The sequence below is a fragment of the Mobula birostris genome, chromosome 14 (assembly GCF_030028105.1).
Source record: "Mobula birostris isolate sMobBir1 chromosome 14, sMobBir1.hap1, whole genome shotgun sequence".
Taxonomy (NCBI): Eukaryota; Metazoa; Chordata; class Chondrichthyes; order Myliobatiformes; family Myliobatidae; genus Mobula; species Mobula birostris.
Genome location: NC_092383.1, coordinates 18,972,098 through 18,989,378, shown reverse-complemented (window position 1 = coordinate 18,989,378; position 17,281 = coordinate 18,972,098). Strand labels below are relative to the sequence as shown.

Here is a 17,281-nt window from a genome sequence, read left to right as displayed (position 1 = left end):
CCAAGCTGATTTGGAGAGGTCAAGATCGGCTCCTTTGGCAGCAAAATCTAGGCCCAGGGTGATTTTCCAGCAGTGGGGCCTGGGTCCTGCTGTGAGGTGTGGACAATTTAAATGCCGGCCCAGATTGTCTGGGGGCTTCCCTCTCCATGACACTAGGGCTGTGAGACTGCACCCGGCTGCTGTGCTTCGTGTCTGTGATCTTTGTGGCGATTTGCCCTGCTTTGGGCCTACTCCAGGTTGCTGTGGAGATTTGGATCCAAGGACTCAATATGGCTCAGAATGCTGTTGCTTGCTTCTATTGTTTGCACGATTTGTGTTTTTCTTTCTCTGTGGGCATTGGGGTGGTTGGTCTTTTTAATTGGGTTCCTTGCTTTGTGACTGGCTGTAAGCAAACAAATCTCATGGTTGCTTTTTTTATACATTCTTTGATAATAAATGCACTTTCAAACTATTGAATCTCCTACAGGCGTTGGTTTAGAGTCTTAACCTCCTCCAATTAAAGCAACAGTTACCCAAGCTCAAAGCTCTAGAATGTGTCCGTTTAACCATTTTTCACCCTCTTTTCAAAAGAAAGTATTTTGCAAACCGCTTGGGCACATGCTATTTTTTTAAAAAAACAATCTGCAAAGAGAAGATGCTTTCAAAAATAATGAAAAATTTCTAAATATCAAAATTACTATAAAGAGCAGTAAAGGATTTTTTAAAAATACTAAATCAAATCAATATTTGGTGTGACCACTTTTTACCTTTAAAATTGCATGAATCATCTCAGTTACACTGTCATGCAGTTTTAAAAGAAAATCGGCTGGTAGGTTGTTCCAAGCATCTTGGAGAATTTGCCACAGTTCTTCTGCAGTATTTGGTTGTCAAGCTTGCTTCTGTCTCCAGATAATCCCAGACAGCCTCCAGGTTGTTGAGATCGGGGCTCTGTGGAGGTCGTACCACCTGTAGCATAACTCCTCGTTCTTTTCACTGAAGACAGTTCTTCATGAATTTGCCTGTGTGTCTGAGGTCATCAGCCTGCTGCAGAGTGAAGTTGAGATCGATTAGACGCCTCATCCATCACACAATTCCATCAGGAAAAATCTGCTTGTACTTCTCAGCATTGAGAATTCCATACGTTCTGACCAGATCACCAACTCCATTTGCAGAAATGCAGACCCAAACCTGCAGGGAACCTCCGCTGTTAGCTGCTGACACTCGTCCGTGTAGCGCTCTCCAGCCCCTCCAAAGGACAAACTACCTCCTGCTTGAGGCAAAAATTTCAAATTTTGACTCGTCAGTCCAGACCACTTCTGCCTTTGTTCAGTATCCCAGTCCACTTTTTGTGCATAGGTGAGTCTATTGGCTTTGTTTCCTCTTTTTGGAGTGTGACGAAAAACCAAGTTATCAGAAGATTGATGCTAATGAAATAAGTGAGACAATGGAGAAACATTCAAAATGTTAATGAGAGAGGAGAGAGAGATAACGGAACGAGACACCAGTCCAAGTATTGACAGACCGATTGCTTTGAACCTGAACTGTTTGAAGTTTGATGGACAGGCGATACCCCAGCAGGGGGATAAAAAGAACAGGTTCACTAAGGCACGACAGGCACCACGAGATCACGAGATAACGAGACCCTGGAAAAGCGGTGTGCCCCCACAAGTTGGTGTGAGTTTGGAGGTCTGGTCATGGAAACCGACCATAGATGCACAGGGTGAAAAGGTACGATCGGCGGGAACCTGGTGTGTGTGTCCGCCCTTGCCTGGGTGCCGGCTTCACCGCGGAAGAACGGTCGTATCCAGAACGGAGGGGTCACAGTCGGTGACCACAGAAGACATAAAAGGGTTCGCCCAAAAGCTAACTGCAAAGAACAAAGGTCTGTTTGAATCAGAATTTGCATATCTCCCTCTCTCTCTCTCCAACAGCACAACAGCGATTACTGCGAACTGTCCTAAGCTGAACTGAACTCTGCGTCACTTGAGACTGATCATTTTACCCCTAGACTGCGATAAAGCTTGTTTGATTCCTATTACCCTAGTTCTGTGTACGTGTGTGTTTTATCATTGCTAATCTGTTGCATTCATATCCTTACGATTAGAGTACTGTGTTACTTATTTCTTTAATAAAACTTTCTTAGTTCCAGTAATCCAGACTCCAACTAAGTGGTCCATTTCTGCTGGTTTGGCAACCCAGTTACGGGGTACATAACAGGAGGAATGGCTTTTTGGCAGCAACTCTTCCATGAGGACAACTTCTGACAAGACCTCTCTGGACTGCAGAGGGGTGTACTAAGGTACCAGTGGTTTCTGAGTTCAGAGCTGATAGCAGTGCTGGACTTGGTCCAATTTAGGAGGGACATCAGTTTGATGTATCCCTCATCTGCTGCACTTGGCTTCCATGGCCAGCCGTTACGTTTCTGGTCCTCAACCTTCCCGTTTCTTTGTGCTTCTTCAGAAGAGATTGGACAACACACCTTAACTCCAGTTTGCCAAGAAGTTTCTGCTTGGGGAAAACATGTTGTTGATGCAGGATGACCACCTTGTTGCTTTGCTCACTCTTGCCACGGTGTAAAGCCTGATTTATACTTCTGTGTTAACTCGACGCCGTAACCTACGCAAGTGATTTACGCGCGTTATGAGCATTTATACTTGTGCGTTGGTGTGTCTGCGTCGCTCTGCAATTCGCGCACGTCACGCATGCGCACACACCTGCCTGTGCAAGGCTTCATAGTCATGGGGTCATGGTAGTCGTTCTCAGGGTAAACAAGAAGCGAGCGTCTTTTTTCGTAAAAGCAAAATGTGTCCTCTATAATTTCGGAGGTCTGTAAAGCTTTACAGAAAGCATTGCAGCCAGAGTTCCTTCCCTGCCCTTCAGTCGCCCAATGGGAGGTTCCTGCAGCGTAGGATGAAATGCGATGCTACCAAGCGGACCAATCACATTCCTTACGGTCTGCGTTGCTGCGACTCACGGTTACATTTTGGGAGAGGTGCGCGTCGCAGCAACGCAGGCTCTGGTGTAGGGATCCATGTCGGCTTTGCGTAGGGTTTGTGGCGACGCAGTACTTACGGCGTCGTGTTGACGCAGACGTATAAATCAGGTTTAAGAATTGATGATTTGATGATTAAGCTGACGCATCTGCCACACCCTCGCCTTTTGGGTTGGTTGTTCTTCACCTAGTTTGATCCTTTCTACAACTGTTGATCAGTTTAGTTCATTCAACTCATTATGTCATTGATCATTAGCACCTGCTTGTTATCTTTGGCTATATACCTACAAAGTAATCGTGTCCCTATACACCTCCATCCCCCATCAGGAAGACCTTAAAGCTCTTCGCTTTCTGGACACCAGACCCATCTGGTTCCCCTCCACCACCACTCTCCTCTGTTTGTTGGAAACTGATGCTCGCTCAATAATTTCTCCTTCGGCTCTTCCCATTTCCTTCAAACAAAAGGTGTAGTTGTAGGCACTTGTGTGGATCCCACCTATGCTTAACGTTTTGTCGGCTACGTGACTCAGTCTATGTTCCAAGCAAACTCTAGTATCACTCCCCAACTTTTCCTACGCTACATCAATGACAGTATTGGTGCTGCTTCCTGCATCCACATGAAGCTCATCAATTTTGCATCCAACTTCCACCCTTCCTGCAAATTTACCTGGTCCATTTCCAACGCCACCTTCTCCTCTCTCAATCTTTGTGTGTGTGTGTGTGTGTGTGTGTGTGTGTCTCTCTCTCTGGAGATAGTTTATCTACTGATATCTTTTATAAACCCATGGACTCTCACAGCTACCTGGACTAAACCTCTTCCCAACCTGCAACTTGTAAAAAGTGCCATCTCCTTCTCTCAGTTCCTCTGTCTCCACCGCATCTGCTCTCAGGATGAGGCTTTTCATTCCAGACCTAAGGAGATGTCCTCCTTCAAAGAAAGAGGCTTTCCTTCCTCCACCATCAACACAGATCTTACCCGCATCTCTTCCGTTTCACATGCATCTGCCCTCACCCCATTCACCCCACAAGGGATAAAATTTCTCTTGTACTCGCCCACCAGCCTCTGCGTCCAGCAAATAATTCTCCATTATTTCCGCCATCTCGAACGGTATCCCATCACGAAACACATCTTTCCCTCCCTCCCCCACCCCACTTTCTGTTTTCCACATCCATTCTTTGTCCATTCATCCCTCCCCACTGATCTCCCTCCTGGCACTTATCCTTCCAATCAGAACAAGTGCTACAAGTGCTACACCTGCCCCTACACCTCCTCTCTCACTACCATTCAGAGCTCCAAACAATCCTTCCAGGTGAGGTGACATTTCACCTGTGGGTCTGTTGGGGTCATATGCAGTGTCCAGTGCTCCCAGTGTGGCCTCCTGTATCTTGGGGATATCTGACGTAGATTAGAGACCACTTCATCAAGCACCTACGCTCTGCAAAAAAAAAGAAGCAGGATTTCCCAATGCCACCCACTTCAATTCTACTTCCCATTCCGACAAGTCAGTCCATGGCCTCCTCTGCTGCTGTGATGAGGCCATGCTCAGGTTGGAGGAGCAACACCTTGTATTCCGTCTGGGTGGCCTCCAATCTGAAAGCACGTACATCTATTTCTTGAACTTCCAGTAATGCCCTCCCCCGGCCATTCACCATTCCCCATTCCCATTTCCGCCTCTCACCTTATCTGCTTATTACTCCCTCTGGTGCTCCTCCCTCTTCCATGGCCTTCTGTCCTCTCCTATCAGATTCCCCCTTCTCCTGCCCTTTATCTCTTTCACCAATCAACCACTCAGCTCTTCACCCCCTCCCCCTCCCCCAGTTTTACCACCTTGTCCTGACGAAAGGGTCTCTGTCCGAAACGTTGACTATACTACTTCCTATGGATGCTGCCTGGCCTGCTGCGTTCCACCAGCATTTTGTGTGTGTTGCTTGAATTTCCAACATCTGCAGATTTCCTCATGCTTGCATTTAGAAATCTAAATTAGCTTTTCCTTTCTACTGACACACTAGTGCAGAAGACAAAAAAAACATCAAAAACAAAATTTATATTTAAAAAAAATTAGGGTGCCCAAGATGTTAGAACAGTACTGTGCTTTAAATCGATTTGATGTTTTAAAGAATCTTTTAAATAGCTTGAACAACAGGAATTAGTCCTGACGAAGGGTCTCGGCCTGAAACATCGACTGCACCTCTTCCTACAGATGCTGCCTGGCCTGCTGCGTTCACCAGCAACTTTGATGTGTGTTGTTTTAAATAGCTTGGTTGTTTTGCCATTAATTCCAGTGATGCTCCTTGCAATATCCGAAATCAAATTGGCATTTTACCACAGAAATATTGGGATGTTCTAGACTCCTCCATGAATGTGGAAGTCTTGGAGTGTGCTCTGTTGTCTACATTCCAGCTGCACTCAGTTCAATGACAAAGCAGGGATTTGCTGAAATGCCTAGTGGTCATACAGGAAATAGTTTGTGCTGATTGAGGCCAAGTTAGAATGTTTTGCAGAAATGGCATGCTGACCAACTTGAACAGAAAGGAACAGCTAAAAGGGAAACAGATAAAATTAATTACAAAATAGTATAATTCCTTGGTTTAACGTTAATAGCTTTCTTTTTGTGTGCTTTTTAATAATTAAATTTTAATTGTGCCATTGACTTTTTATAAATGTTTGAATTAAAGAATATTTGTTTGCATTCAACCCAACATTGACAGGCAGCAAAACTTGTGACTTTGCTAGTTGTAAATTTTCTGCTGTTTTGCAGAAGGGGCTTGCTAACCTGGCCTGCTTTATAACATTATACCGTGTCACCTGAAGTGCCTTTGCTATTTACAGTAAGGATGGCATTGAAGAGTGAATCAACAATACAAGGGTCTCTGCAGAGGGAACTCCAGGGTGGCGTGCACAAAATGCTGGAGGAACTCAGCAGGTCAGGCAGCGTCCATGGGGGGGAATAAGGAGTTGATGTTTTGGGCCGAGACCCTTCACCAGGACAGGAAAGGAAATGGGAGGAAGCCAGGATAAGAAGGTGGGAGGGAGAGGAAGGAGTACGAGCTAGAAGATGATCGGTGAAACCAGGCGAGGGGAAAGGTAGGTGGATGGAGATCACTGACTTTTTTTTTCTGAGCTTCCAGTAATTACTTCCCCTCCCCCTCCTCTAGTTTTCCATTCATCTCCCCTCTACCCCTTCTCTTCTCCTCACCTGTCTATTGCCTTCCTCAGGTGCCCTTCCTTCCACTTCTCCCATGGTCTACTCTTCTCTCCTTTCAGATTCCTATTTATTCACATATCACCTCCCAGCTTTTCACTTCATGCCTCCCTCCCCCACCTTCCCTCTCACCTAGTTTCACCTATCACCTTTTAGCTTGTACCTCTTCCCCCTCTCCCCACCACCTTATTCTGGCATCTTTCCCCCTTCCTTTCCAGTCCTGAAGAAAGGTCTCGGCTTTAAACTATGGAATTTGTTGCCACAGGCAGCAGTGGAGGCCAAGTCATTGGGTGTATTTAAGGCAGAGATTGATAGGTATCTGAGTAGCCAGGGCGTCAAAGGTTATGGTGAGAAGGCAGGAGAGTGGGACTAAATGGGAGAATGGATCAGCTCATGATAAAATGGTGGAACAGACTCGATGGGCCGAATGGCTGACTTCTGCTCCTTTGTCTTATGGTCTTATGGTCTTATGGTCTAAACATCTGCTTTTTATTCTTCTCCATAGATGTTGCCTGAGCAGCACTGGGATTGCCACAAGTGACACAGCTTATCTACACCAGTGTGTATATTGGTAACTTTAAACTGGCAATATCTTTTATCCAGATGTCTGGTTAAAGCAAACTGGATCAAGAGAATGAAACTCACTTTTGAATTGAAGCTTTTGTAGCTTAGAATGTTTAGGATTTCATTTCTGAATTGTGTATAATTATGAAGTTGTTTTTTCAAAAATTATGTATCACAATTGAATTTTATGCATGGTCTCTCTCAAATAGCTTGCACCAATTTAAGATTTACAGATCACTGGAGTTGAATGCCCAACAATTTAACTTTTAGATCTTACATACTTTTTTGCCTTCAGGGAATGTGAGGCTTTACATCTCATGAAGAAAGATTTCAATGCGGTTTTTGTTCCCGTTCGTATGTCAGACTATGTGCAGCATTCTCAGCCAGCTAAAATTTTCTTCTTTGGAGTACTTATAATTGGTGTTTGAACTCTCCAAGAAACCAAATAGGTTCCAATAAAAATGTGTTTTCCAAAAGTTTTGATGTTGTTCAGCATGTAGACTGCTGACTACTGGGGCTGAGTTGAAAATGAAATGTCAATTTTGCTTTGAATTAAAATGTGGCTGCAGAATTTCATAATCCTTATTTTGGAATGCATTTGTACTTAACTAGGACCTTTGGGATGATCATGATGTCTGTTCTGTGGTTCATAGAACTCTCATTGTAATGCAGTGTAAAGCTTAGTTTAAGGATTGAAGGCTTGCTGTATCCGTTATTTCTACCCACCACCCCGCAACTGAGGCATAGGCTGCCAGCAGCAACTCACCAGTCCTCTGTCCTTGGCCTGTCTTTTGAGTTGTCCCCAGATGTAGCCTATCTGCAGTAAAGTTGCAGTGCAATCAAAGCAAATACTGGTCTTAAGGTGTTATACTTAAATGCACGCAACATAAGGAATAAGGTGGATAATCTTGTTGTACAGCTACAGATTGGCAGGTATGATATTGTGGCCATCACTGAGACGTGGCTAAAGGATGCATGTCTCTGGGAGCTGAACGTCCAAGGATACACGGTGCATCAGAAGGATAGACAGCTAGGCACAGGGGGAGGCGTGGCTTTATTGATAAGAAATGATATCAAATCATTAGAAAGAGGTGACATAGGATCGGAAGGTGCAGAGTCTTTATGGGTTGAGCTAAGAAATCGCAGGGGTAAAAGGACCCTGATGGCAGTTATATGGTTGGTTGGTTGTTCGTCCATCGTTGGAGTCGATGAGGACCTCAACACCATTATGATGGTGTCGAGAATAGCGCGTGATTTGGATTTAAGTGAGGGAGAGTTGCGCAGCGTCAGCCTCACTCTCTCTTCCCAATTCCCATCTGGATCCAGTGGCAAGATAGAGTCGAGACGGCTGGAGATGGGACTAGGTGCAGTGGATGACCAGGACGTCTTCTGTGTCTTGTCCTGCTCTACACGTTCCACGACGCTTGCAGAGACCGCCTTCTTGACCGTTGGACCTTCCATTGGTCTCGTCCGCTCAATCTGCCGGAGTCTGTCTTCACATGCTGGGATAGACAACTCCCTATCACACCGAGGGTTTGAGACCCGTCAGCTACCCTCACCTGGTTTAGCCGGCTTGTCGTAGCCGTTGCCTGGGGTGTGGCCGCTGTCGCATGCAAACAGCTACGGGGAGCCACAGGTGAGAGCTGAGTGCCAGGTGGGGACCAAAAGTGGACTAACCGCCCTGAAAAGGACGCGACATGTTCCCCCACCAGAGGTGCTACCCCTCCCTGACACCCCATACACCCCAGTTATATACAGGCCTCCAAACAGCTGCAGTGATGTGGACTACAAATTACAACAGGAAATAGAAAAGACTTGTCAGAAGGGAAGTGTTATGATAATTGTGGGGGATTTTAACATGCGAGTGGATTGGGAAAATCAGGTCGGCACTGTATCTCAAGAGAGAGAATTTGTAGAATGTCTGCGAGATGGCTTTTTAGAACAGCTTGTTGTTGATCCCACTAGGGGATCGGCTGTACTGGATTGGGTATTGTGTAATGAACCGGAGGTGATTAGAGAGATTGAGGTGAAGGAACACTTAGGAGGCAGTGATCATAACATGATTGAGTTCACTGTGAAATTTGAAAAAGAGAAGCCGAAATCTGATGTGTCAGTATTTCAGTGGAGTAAAGAAAATCACAGTGGCATGAGGGAGGAACTGGCCAGAGTTGACTGGAAAGAGATACTAGTGGGAAGGACAGCAGAGCAGCAGTGGCTGGAGTTTATGCAAGAAGTGAAGAAGGTGCAAGACAGATATATTCCAAAAAAGAAGAAATTTTCGAATGGAAAAAGGATGCAACTGTGGTTGACAAGAGAAATCAAAGCCAAAGTTAAAGCAAAGGAGAGGGCATACAAGAAAGCAAAAGTTAGTGGGAAGACAGAGGATTGGGAAGTTTTTAAAAGCTTACAAAAGGAAACTAAGAAGGTCATTAAGAGGGAAAAGATGAACTATGAAAGGAAGCTAGCAAATAATCTCAAAGAGGATACTAAAAGCTTTTTCAAGTATATAAAGAGTAAAAGACAGGTGAGAGTAGATATAGGACCGATAGAAAATGATGCTGGAGAAATTGTGATGGGAGATAAAGAGATGGCGGGGGAACCGAACAAGTATTTTGCATCAGTCTTCACTGAGGAAGATATCAGCAGTATACCAGACACTCAAGGGTGGCAGGGAAGAGAAGTGTGCGCAGTCACAATTACAACAGAGAAGGTACTCAGGAAGCTGAATAGTCTAAGGGTAGATAAATCTCTTGGACCAGATGGAATGCACCCTCGTGTTCTGAAGGAAGTAGCTGTGGAGATTGCGGAAGCATTAGCAATGATCTTTCAAAAGTCAATAGATTCTGGCATGGTTCTGGAGGACTGGAAGATTGCAAATGTAACTCCGCTATTTAAGAAGGGGGCAAGGAAGCAAAAAGAAAATTATAGAAGCAACACACATCAAAGTTGCCGGTGAACGCAGCAGGCCAGGCAGCATCTGTAGGAAGTGGTGCAGTCGATGTTTCAGGCCGAGACCCTTCGTCAGGACTAACTGAAGGAAGAGTGAGTAAGGGATTTGAAAGTTGGAGGGGGAGGGGGAGATCCAAAATGATAGGAGAAGACAGGAGGGGGAGGGATAGAGCCAAGAGCTGGACAGGTGATAGGCAAAAGGGGATACGAGAGGATCATGGGACAGGAGGTCTGGGAAGAAAGACAAGGGGGGGGAGACCCAGAGGATGGGCAAGAGGTATATTCAGAGGGACAGAGGGAGAAAAAGGAGAGTGAGAGAAAGAATGTGTGCATAAAAATAAGTAACAGATGGGGTACGAGGGGGAGGTGGGACCTTAGCGGAAGTTAGAGAAGTCGATGTTCATGCCATCAGGTTGGAGGCTACCCAGACAGAATATAAGGTGTTGTTCCTCCAACCTGAGTGTGGCTTAATCTTTGTTCCTCCAACCTGGGTGTGGCTTCATCTTTGTTCCTCCCACCTGAGTGTGTGAAATCATAGACCTGTTAGCTTGACATTGGTGGTTGGGAAGTTGTTGGAGTCGATTGTCAAGGATGGGGTTACGGAGTACCTGGAGGCATATGACAAGATAGGCAGAACTGAGCATGGTTTTCTTAAAGGAAAATCCTGCCTGACAAACTTACTACAATTTTTTTGAGGAAATTACAAGTAGGCTAGACAAGGGAGATGCAGTGGATGTTGTATATTTGGATTTTCAGGAGGCCTTTGACAAGGTTCCATACATGAGGCTACTTAACAAGATAAGAGCCCATGGAATTACGGGAAAGTTACATACGTGGATAGAGCGTTGGCTGATTGGCAGGAAACAGAGAGTGGGAATAAAGGGATCTTATTCTGGTTGGCTGCTGGTTACCAGCAGTGTTCCACAGTGGTCCGTGTTGGGGCTGCTTCTTTCTACATTGTACATCAACGATTTGGATTATGGAATAGATGGCTTTGTGGCTAAGTTTGCTGAAGACACAAAGATAGGTGGAGGGGACAGTAGTGCTGAGGAAACAGAGTCTGCAGAGAGACTTGGATAGATTGGAAGAATGGGCAAAGGAGTGGCAAATGAAATACAACGTTGGAAAGTGTATGGTTATGCACTTTGGCAGAAGAAATAAATGGCAGACTATTATTTAAATGGGGAGAGAATTCAAAGTTCTGAGATGCAACGGGACTTGGGAGTCCTTGTGCAGGATACCCTTAAAGATAACCTCCAGGTTGAGTCAGTGGTGAAGAAGGTGAATGCAATGTTGGCATTCATTTCTGGAGGAGTAGAGTATAGGAGCAGGGATGTGATGTTGAGTCTCTACAAGGTGCTGGTAAGACCTCACTTGGAGTATTGTGGGCAGTTTTGGGCTCCTTATTTAAGAAAGGATGTGCTGACATTGGAAAGGGTGCAGAGAAGATTCACTAGAATGATTCCGGGAATGAGAGGGTTAACATATGAGGAACATTTGTCCAGTCTTGGACTGTATTCCTTGGAGTTTAGAAGAATGAGGGGGGACCTCATAGAAACATTTCGAATGTTGAAAGGCATGGACAGAGTGGATGTGGCAAAGTTGTTTCCCGTGATGGGGGAGTCTAGTACAAGAAGGCATGACTTAAGGATTGAAGGGCGCCCATTCAGAACAGAGATGCAAAGAAATTTTTTTAGCCAGAGGGTGGTGAATCTATGGAATTTGTTGCCACGGGTGGCAGTGGAGGCCAAGTCATTGGGTGTATTTAAGGCAGAGATTGATAGGTATCTGAGTAGCCAGGGCATCAAAGGTTATGGTGAGAAGGCGGGGGAGTGGGACTAAATGGGAGAATGGATCAGCTCATGATAAAATGGTGGAGCAGACTCGATGGGCCGAATGGCCTACTTCTGTTCCTTTGTCTTGTCTTATCTTCATGTATCCTTCCTATCTTGGAGGTGAGCTCTTCGGATCTTCTGTTAGTGTTCCTGTTGCTCTGAGTTTTTAAAGGATTGGGTTGCTAGCCCCGCTTGGGATTGTCCATGACAGGGTTCTGGTGTATCACAGTTCAAAGTAAAGTTTATTATCGGAGTACCCACTGTACAGGTCACCACATATCCTAATGTCACCCCAATCCTGAGAACTTTCCACAGGGGCACAACTGAGAGCACCCTGACTGGCTGTGTCACTGCCTGATATGGGAACTGTACCTCCCTTAACCACAGGACTCTGCAGAGAGTGGTGCGGACAGCCCAGCGCATCTGTAGATGTGATCTTCCCACTACTCAGGACATTTACAAAGACTGGTGTGTGTTTTTTTAAAAAAAATGGCCCGAAGGATCATTGGGGACCTGTGTCACCCCAACCACAAACTGTTCCAGCTGCTGCCATTCGGGAAATGATACCACAGCATAAAAGCCAGGACCAACAGGCTCCAGGACAGCTTCTTCCACCAGGCCATCCGACTGATTAATTCATGTTGACACAACTGTATTTCTATGTTATGTTGACTGTCCTGTTGTACATACTATTTATTATAAATTACTATAAATTGCAGATTTAGACAGATGTAACATAAAGATTTTTACTCGTGCATATGAAGGATGTAAGTAATAAAGTCAATTCAATTCAATACAACCCTGAGATTATTTTTCTGTGGGCACACTTAGCAGATCTCTATCTCCTGGTACTTGATTATTGTATACAATCTTTTTGTAATGATTCAGCAAGCTTCATTTAAATAATCCTTGAATTCTGATAATATAACAGTATTTGTAATTGTCAGGACTTGGTCTTTCTCAGGATGTTGCTGGAGCAACATTTATGGCAGCCGGAAGCTCTGCACCTGAACTAGTCACGTCTTTTCTTGGTAAGATCTATTATCCTTTTTTAAAAAAAAAATAGTCATTAATATTATTTGGAACACAATGAGCACAATTGGAACACACAAAAAATGTGTTCCTATTATACTCTCTGGTCACTTCCATCAGTCTGAGTGTGACTTCAGTGTTAACTGAATACCTTGAATCATCTATATTTAATGTTAGCATTATCAATTTTATCTTCAAAGGATTGTGAAGATATTTTTAAACACTTTTACCATTATTTGAAGTTACTTGCACTCAAAGCATCAGTTGCATCCTCAAGGTAGCTGATAAACATTAGCCCATTGTGTTGAGTGGAACTTCAATTACAACAAACTAAGTGTTGCCTTTTTTTTATTTCGCTGACTGGCGACTGGGGTTACAAGGCATTTAAGGCCTAGGTTGGTGTGTTGGGCCCCTTGGCTGTTTAGGAGATGTTGGGGTGGGGTTGGAAATAAGAAAGTGATTGGGAGTCCAGTATTGGCATTTAGATGTTATTGGGATGGTGTGACTGTGACAGGAGGAGGAGCAGAAATTGTAGGCCAGAGTTTTGGCTTAATTCAATGTTGATGTAAGTGCAGCCTTAAAGACGTAGTAAAAATATTTTGTTTCTCTTGAGGCCTCCCAAACTAGCAGTGCAGAAGTCTAACCATTAACCTTCACCGGGGTCAGTCCAGTGTTGGCAAGAAGTCAGTGTGTCCAAATGAAAATTTTTCACTTGCTTAGAAATGCAGTGTGCAATAGGCCCTTCCAGCCCTTTGAGCCACACTGCCCAGCAACCCACCAATTTAACCCCAGCCTGATCACAGGACAATTGTAAATGATCAATTAACCTACTAACAGGCACATCTTTGGACTGTCAAAGGAAACTGAAGGACCCGAAGAAAACCCAAGTATTTCACGTGGAAGATGTATAGACTCCTTACAGACAATGTCAGAATTGAACTCCAACATCCCGAGATGTAATAACATCCTGCTATCTGCTATACTATTGTAAAAAATCACTTAGAAACAGATGCTCTCATGGCTCACTCATTTTGGGGGGCGGGGGGGAGACAATTACGTAGAAGTTGAATAAAACCAGTATTGCAGGTTTGAGTTTCCAGGCAACTTTGTGTAAAATGCTTGCACTCTTGTGAAGGTGCCAACAATCATTGTTGGATAATGAGTACAAGTCTCCTTGATGTCACCTTTCAATTTAGGAATACTTTTTTAAAACTATCTTGACCAGCAAACTTTTGGATTGTCCCAAATTAAACCTTGCAGTTCTGTCTACGCTCTGCATGTTAATAGAATACTAAATTGGGAAATCTTGCCGTTTGATCTCTCACTCTTTGTACCTAGGTGCCTTTGTGACAAAGGGAGATATTGGAATTAGTACGATAGTTGGATCTGCAGTTTACAATTTGCTTGGGATCTGTGCTGCATGTGGGCTGTTGTCCACCATGGTATGTAAATACAATAATGTCACTGACAATTATGAGGTGAGGTTAAACCATTATCTTGTCAAAATTCAAAGACCCTTATGTTAATTCTATTGATAATCACTTATTTAATATTTGTAATGTGGAAAAATATTGCAGGGAATTTCAAAGGGCTATTTTTTTTAAATGACAAAATGAAATATAGTGATGTACCAGGCAAAGATCTAACGCTTAGTCAGAGAGGTGGGTTTTAAAATGGATTCCAAAAGAGTAATGAGAAAGCAAGATCTAGGGGAAACTCTGAGCCTGAGCCATCAACATATTGAGGCATAGCCACTAATAGTAGAACAAATAGATCTGGGGATGATTGACAGGACAGAATTGTTCTGCAGGGCTGGAGATTAGATATGAAGAGGGCTGAGGTCACGAAGGGATTTGAAATCAAAGGTGAGGATTTTAAAATAGAAATGTTGATTGGTCAGAACCCATTGCCGGTCTGTATCCATGGTGATGGCAGAACAAGAGAGGAAATTATTAGAACAGTAGGTTCTGGAAAAAAAGGGTGTGATGAGGTTTTCCGTAAGAGGAGCTGAGGTCCTGGTCACATGAGAGGAAGAAAATTGTAGTGATGTTGTCATTATGTGGGGGAGAGGGTCAAATATACCACCAAGTTATTGAATTGAACTGCTTCTGGAATGTGGGTCAGATTTCAATGTTCAGTAAATGTTGTCAGTTTTTGCTTGCCAGAAGTCTCTGCTCACTTGCCAGGTTGGAGGTGTGAAGAGAGAGCCTGAAGAGAAAGTGGTGAGGTAGAGCTGGTTGTCATCAGATAACATGTAAACTGTTTGCTGATATCACTGGAGTGGTGTAGAAGGTGACTAGGAGAAGCATTAGGAAAGACCCTCGCAGCCCACCAGAGCCGAATGTGCAGGCATGGATGAACTGGAGAAGTAGATGCACTGGCTACACTTGGATCACTGAGCATGGCCCCACTCAGCTGGACAATAGTGCTGAGGTTTATCAGGCAGATGGCATGGCCAACCAGATCAGTGACTGTGGAGGCAATAAGGAGGGAGAAATTGTCTTTAATTGCTTTCTAAACGATCAGAACAGTGACTTTGTAAAGTCTTGACGCGAGAAGGCCTGTAAACCTGTTCAAACATCTGAAAAGAACAGCATGAATTTTGTGTCTTCAACATAAGGAGGAACAATGGGGTTTGCAGATGGGTGGTGGTCTAAGGATAGTAGAGTTAATTTTTTAAAAGAGGAGATGTAAACTTGGAGAGGGAGCAGAAGCTGAGAAAAATAATGCAAGCTAGACAGTCAAAGGCTATATGGGAAGGAGTGGTGGATACGGGTTTGATTTCAACATTTAAGAGAAATGTTAATAGAAATGTAGAAGGATGGGAGGGAAATGGCTATGGTCTGGGTGCAAGTTGGTAGGATGAGACAGGATAATAGCCTTGCTCAGATTAGACTGGCCAAACGGCCTGTTTTTGTGCTGTCGTGTCCTCCCTCTAAGGAAGGGTTAGATTGAACTTGCAATAGGTTAAAAGATCAGTAGGACACCATGGGCCAAAAGCCCTGCATTGTGCTGTAGTGTTCTGTGTGCCGCCTAACAGGGGGTGTGTGGGAATAGAGTTAAAGGAGCAATAAATGAGCTTGGTATACATCTTTCACAATCAGTGTGGTGTTTTTTTAAATTATGCCAAATGTCATAACTTCCCAAAGAAACTTGCTCTTAAGCTCTTGGACTTGATTAAAAGCCCAATCATGGAAATGAATTGAAGAAAGATTAAAGTGATCATTAACATTAATAATGAATTTGTTAACTATCGTGCAGTCTTGAGGGAAAAGGCCCTTTCATCAGTGTTGTGTAGGCATATGAAATATTCTACATTAATTTTGTAAACTTTTCCAGGTTTGCAAGTTGACTTGCTGGCCACTGCTGAGGGATTGCTTAGCTTATGCCATCAGCGTTGTAGCATTAATTGCTATTATCTTCGATAATGTGATACACTGGTAAGACTTTTCAATCTATTAAACATAATTTTAATATAATTTCTCTATTTAATCACTAAATATGTAGCCGTAATGCTGATTGTTGTTGGGCATGTGGCCAAGTGGTTAAGGCGTCGGTCTAGTGATCTGAAGGTCGCTAGTTTGAGCCTCAGCTGAGGCAGTGTGTTGTGTCCTTGAGCAAGGCACTTAACCACACATTGCTCTGTGACGACACCGGTGCCAAGCTGTATCGGCCCTAGTGCCCTTCCCTTGGACAACATCGGTTGTGTGGAGAGGGGAGACATGCAACATGGGCAACTGTCGGTCTTCCATAAAACCTTGCCCAGGCCTATGCCCTGGAAACCTTCCAAGGCACAAATCCATGGTCTCACGAGACTAACGGATGCCTATATATAAATGCTGATCTACATGCAAATTAGATAGTCAGAGAAATACCTCATGGATACAGGCCGTTCAGTGCAACTAAGCAATGCTGCCCAAAGTGCCCACTCAGCTAGATCCAGTTTCCTGCATTCGGCCCATATTCCTCGAAGTCAGGGCTTCTCAACTTTTTTTTTTGCCATGGACCATTACCTTTAAGCAAGGGGCCTGTAGACCTCGGGTTAGGAGCTCCTGCTCTAAGTGCTGTCTCGCGTTTACCTGTCCACTTGCCTCTTAGGTGATAGCATTGTACCATTTCTTCTGGCATCTTGTCCCATGTACTCACCTCTGCATGGGGGAGAAAGTTGCCCCTCGGGTCGCTTTTAAATCTTAACCTCTCTCCCTAAATCTATGCCCCTGTATTTTAGTCTCTCTTAACCTTATCTATGACTCACATAATCTTAATTTTAAACAATTTCTATCAGATTGCCTCTCATTCTCCTACATTCCAAGGAATAAGGATCTAGCCTGGCTATCCTCTCCCTATAACTCAATATCTCACAAGTCAAGGTTCTCCAAACTTGCCCGGTTCATCCTTCACCCTAAGAGGAACATGCTGTTATTGGCTACTTGCTATCTCACTTTTTTCTTGCCATTGATTCCTTTCCTTTCAAATGGGCTCACCCAATCAACCTCTGCTAGTTCCAACCTAATTTGCCCTGAAACTAGCCTTGCTCCAGTGTAAGATCCTAACCTGTGGACCTGTCTGATCCCAAAATAAATTGGATGTGTTTTTTTTAAATCTTTGTCTTACCAACCACCTTCAACCCAGGATCTTTCTGGTGAATCGGCCAAGATGAAACCCTCAGTGTCTAAAGGCACTGGCTGAGGGTAGCCTGTCGCATTCAAAGCCGTGGCCTCTCTAGA

The 17,281-nt window shown here is 44.1% G+C and overlaps 1 protein-coding gene across 1 annotated transcript in view; it reads left to right on the top strand.

The window, feature by feature from the left end:
* The window catches only part of slc24a5 (solute carrier family 24 member 5), a 54,201-nt gene that overhangs the window by 14,563 nt on the left and 22,357 nt on the right, over positions 1-17,281 (top strand). Inside the window, exons 4-6 of the mRNA XM_072278172.1 lie at positions 12,470-12,553; positions 13,893-13,996; positions 15,894-15,994. Of these exons, the coding sequence (XP_072134273.1) occupies positions 12,470-12,553; positions 13,893-13,996; positions 15,894-15,994 (289 nt within the window). The remainder of the gene's footprint in view (positions 1-12,469; positions 12,554-13,892; positions 13,997-15,893; positions 15,995-17,281) is intronic.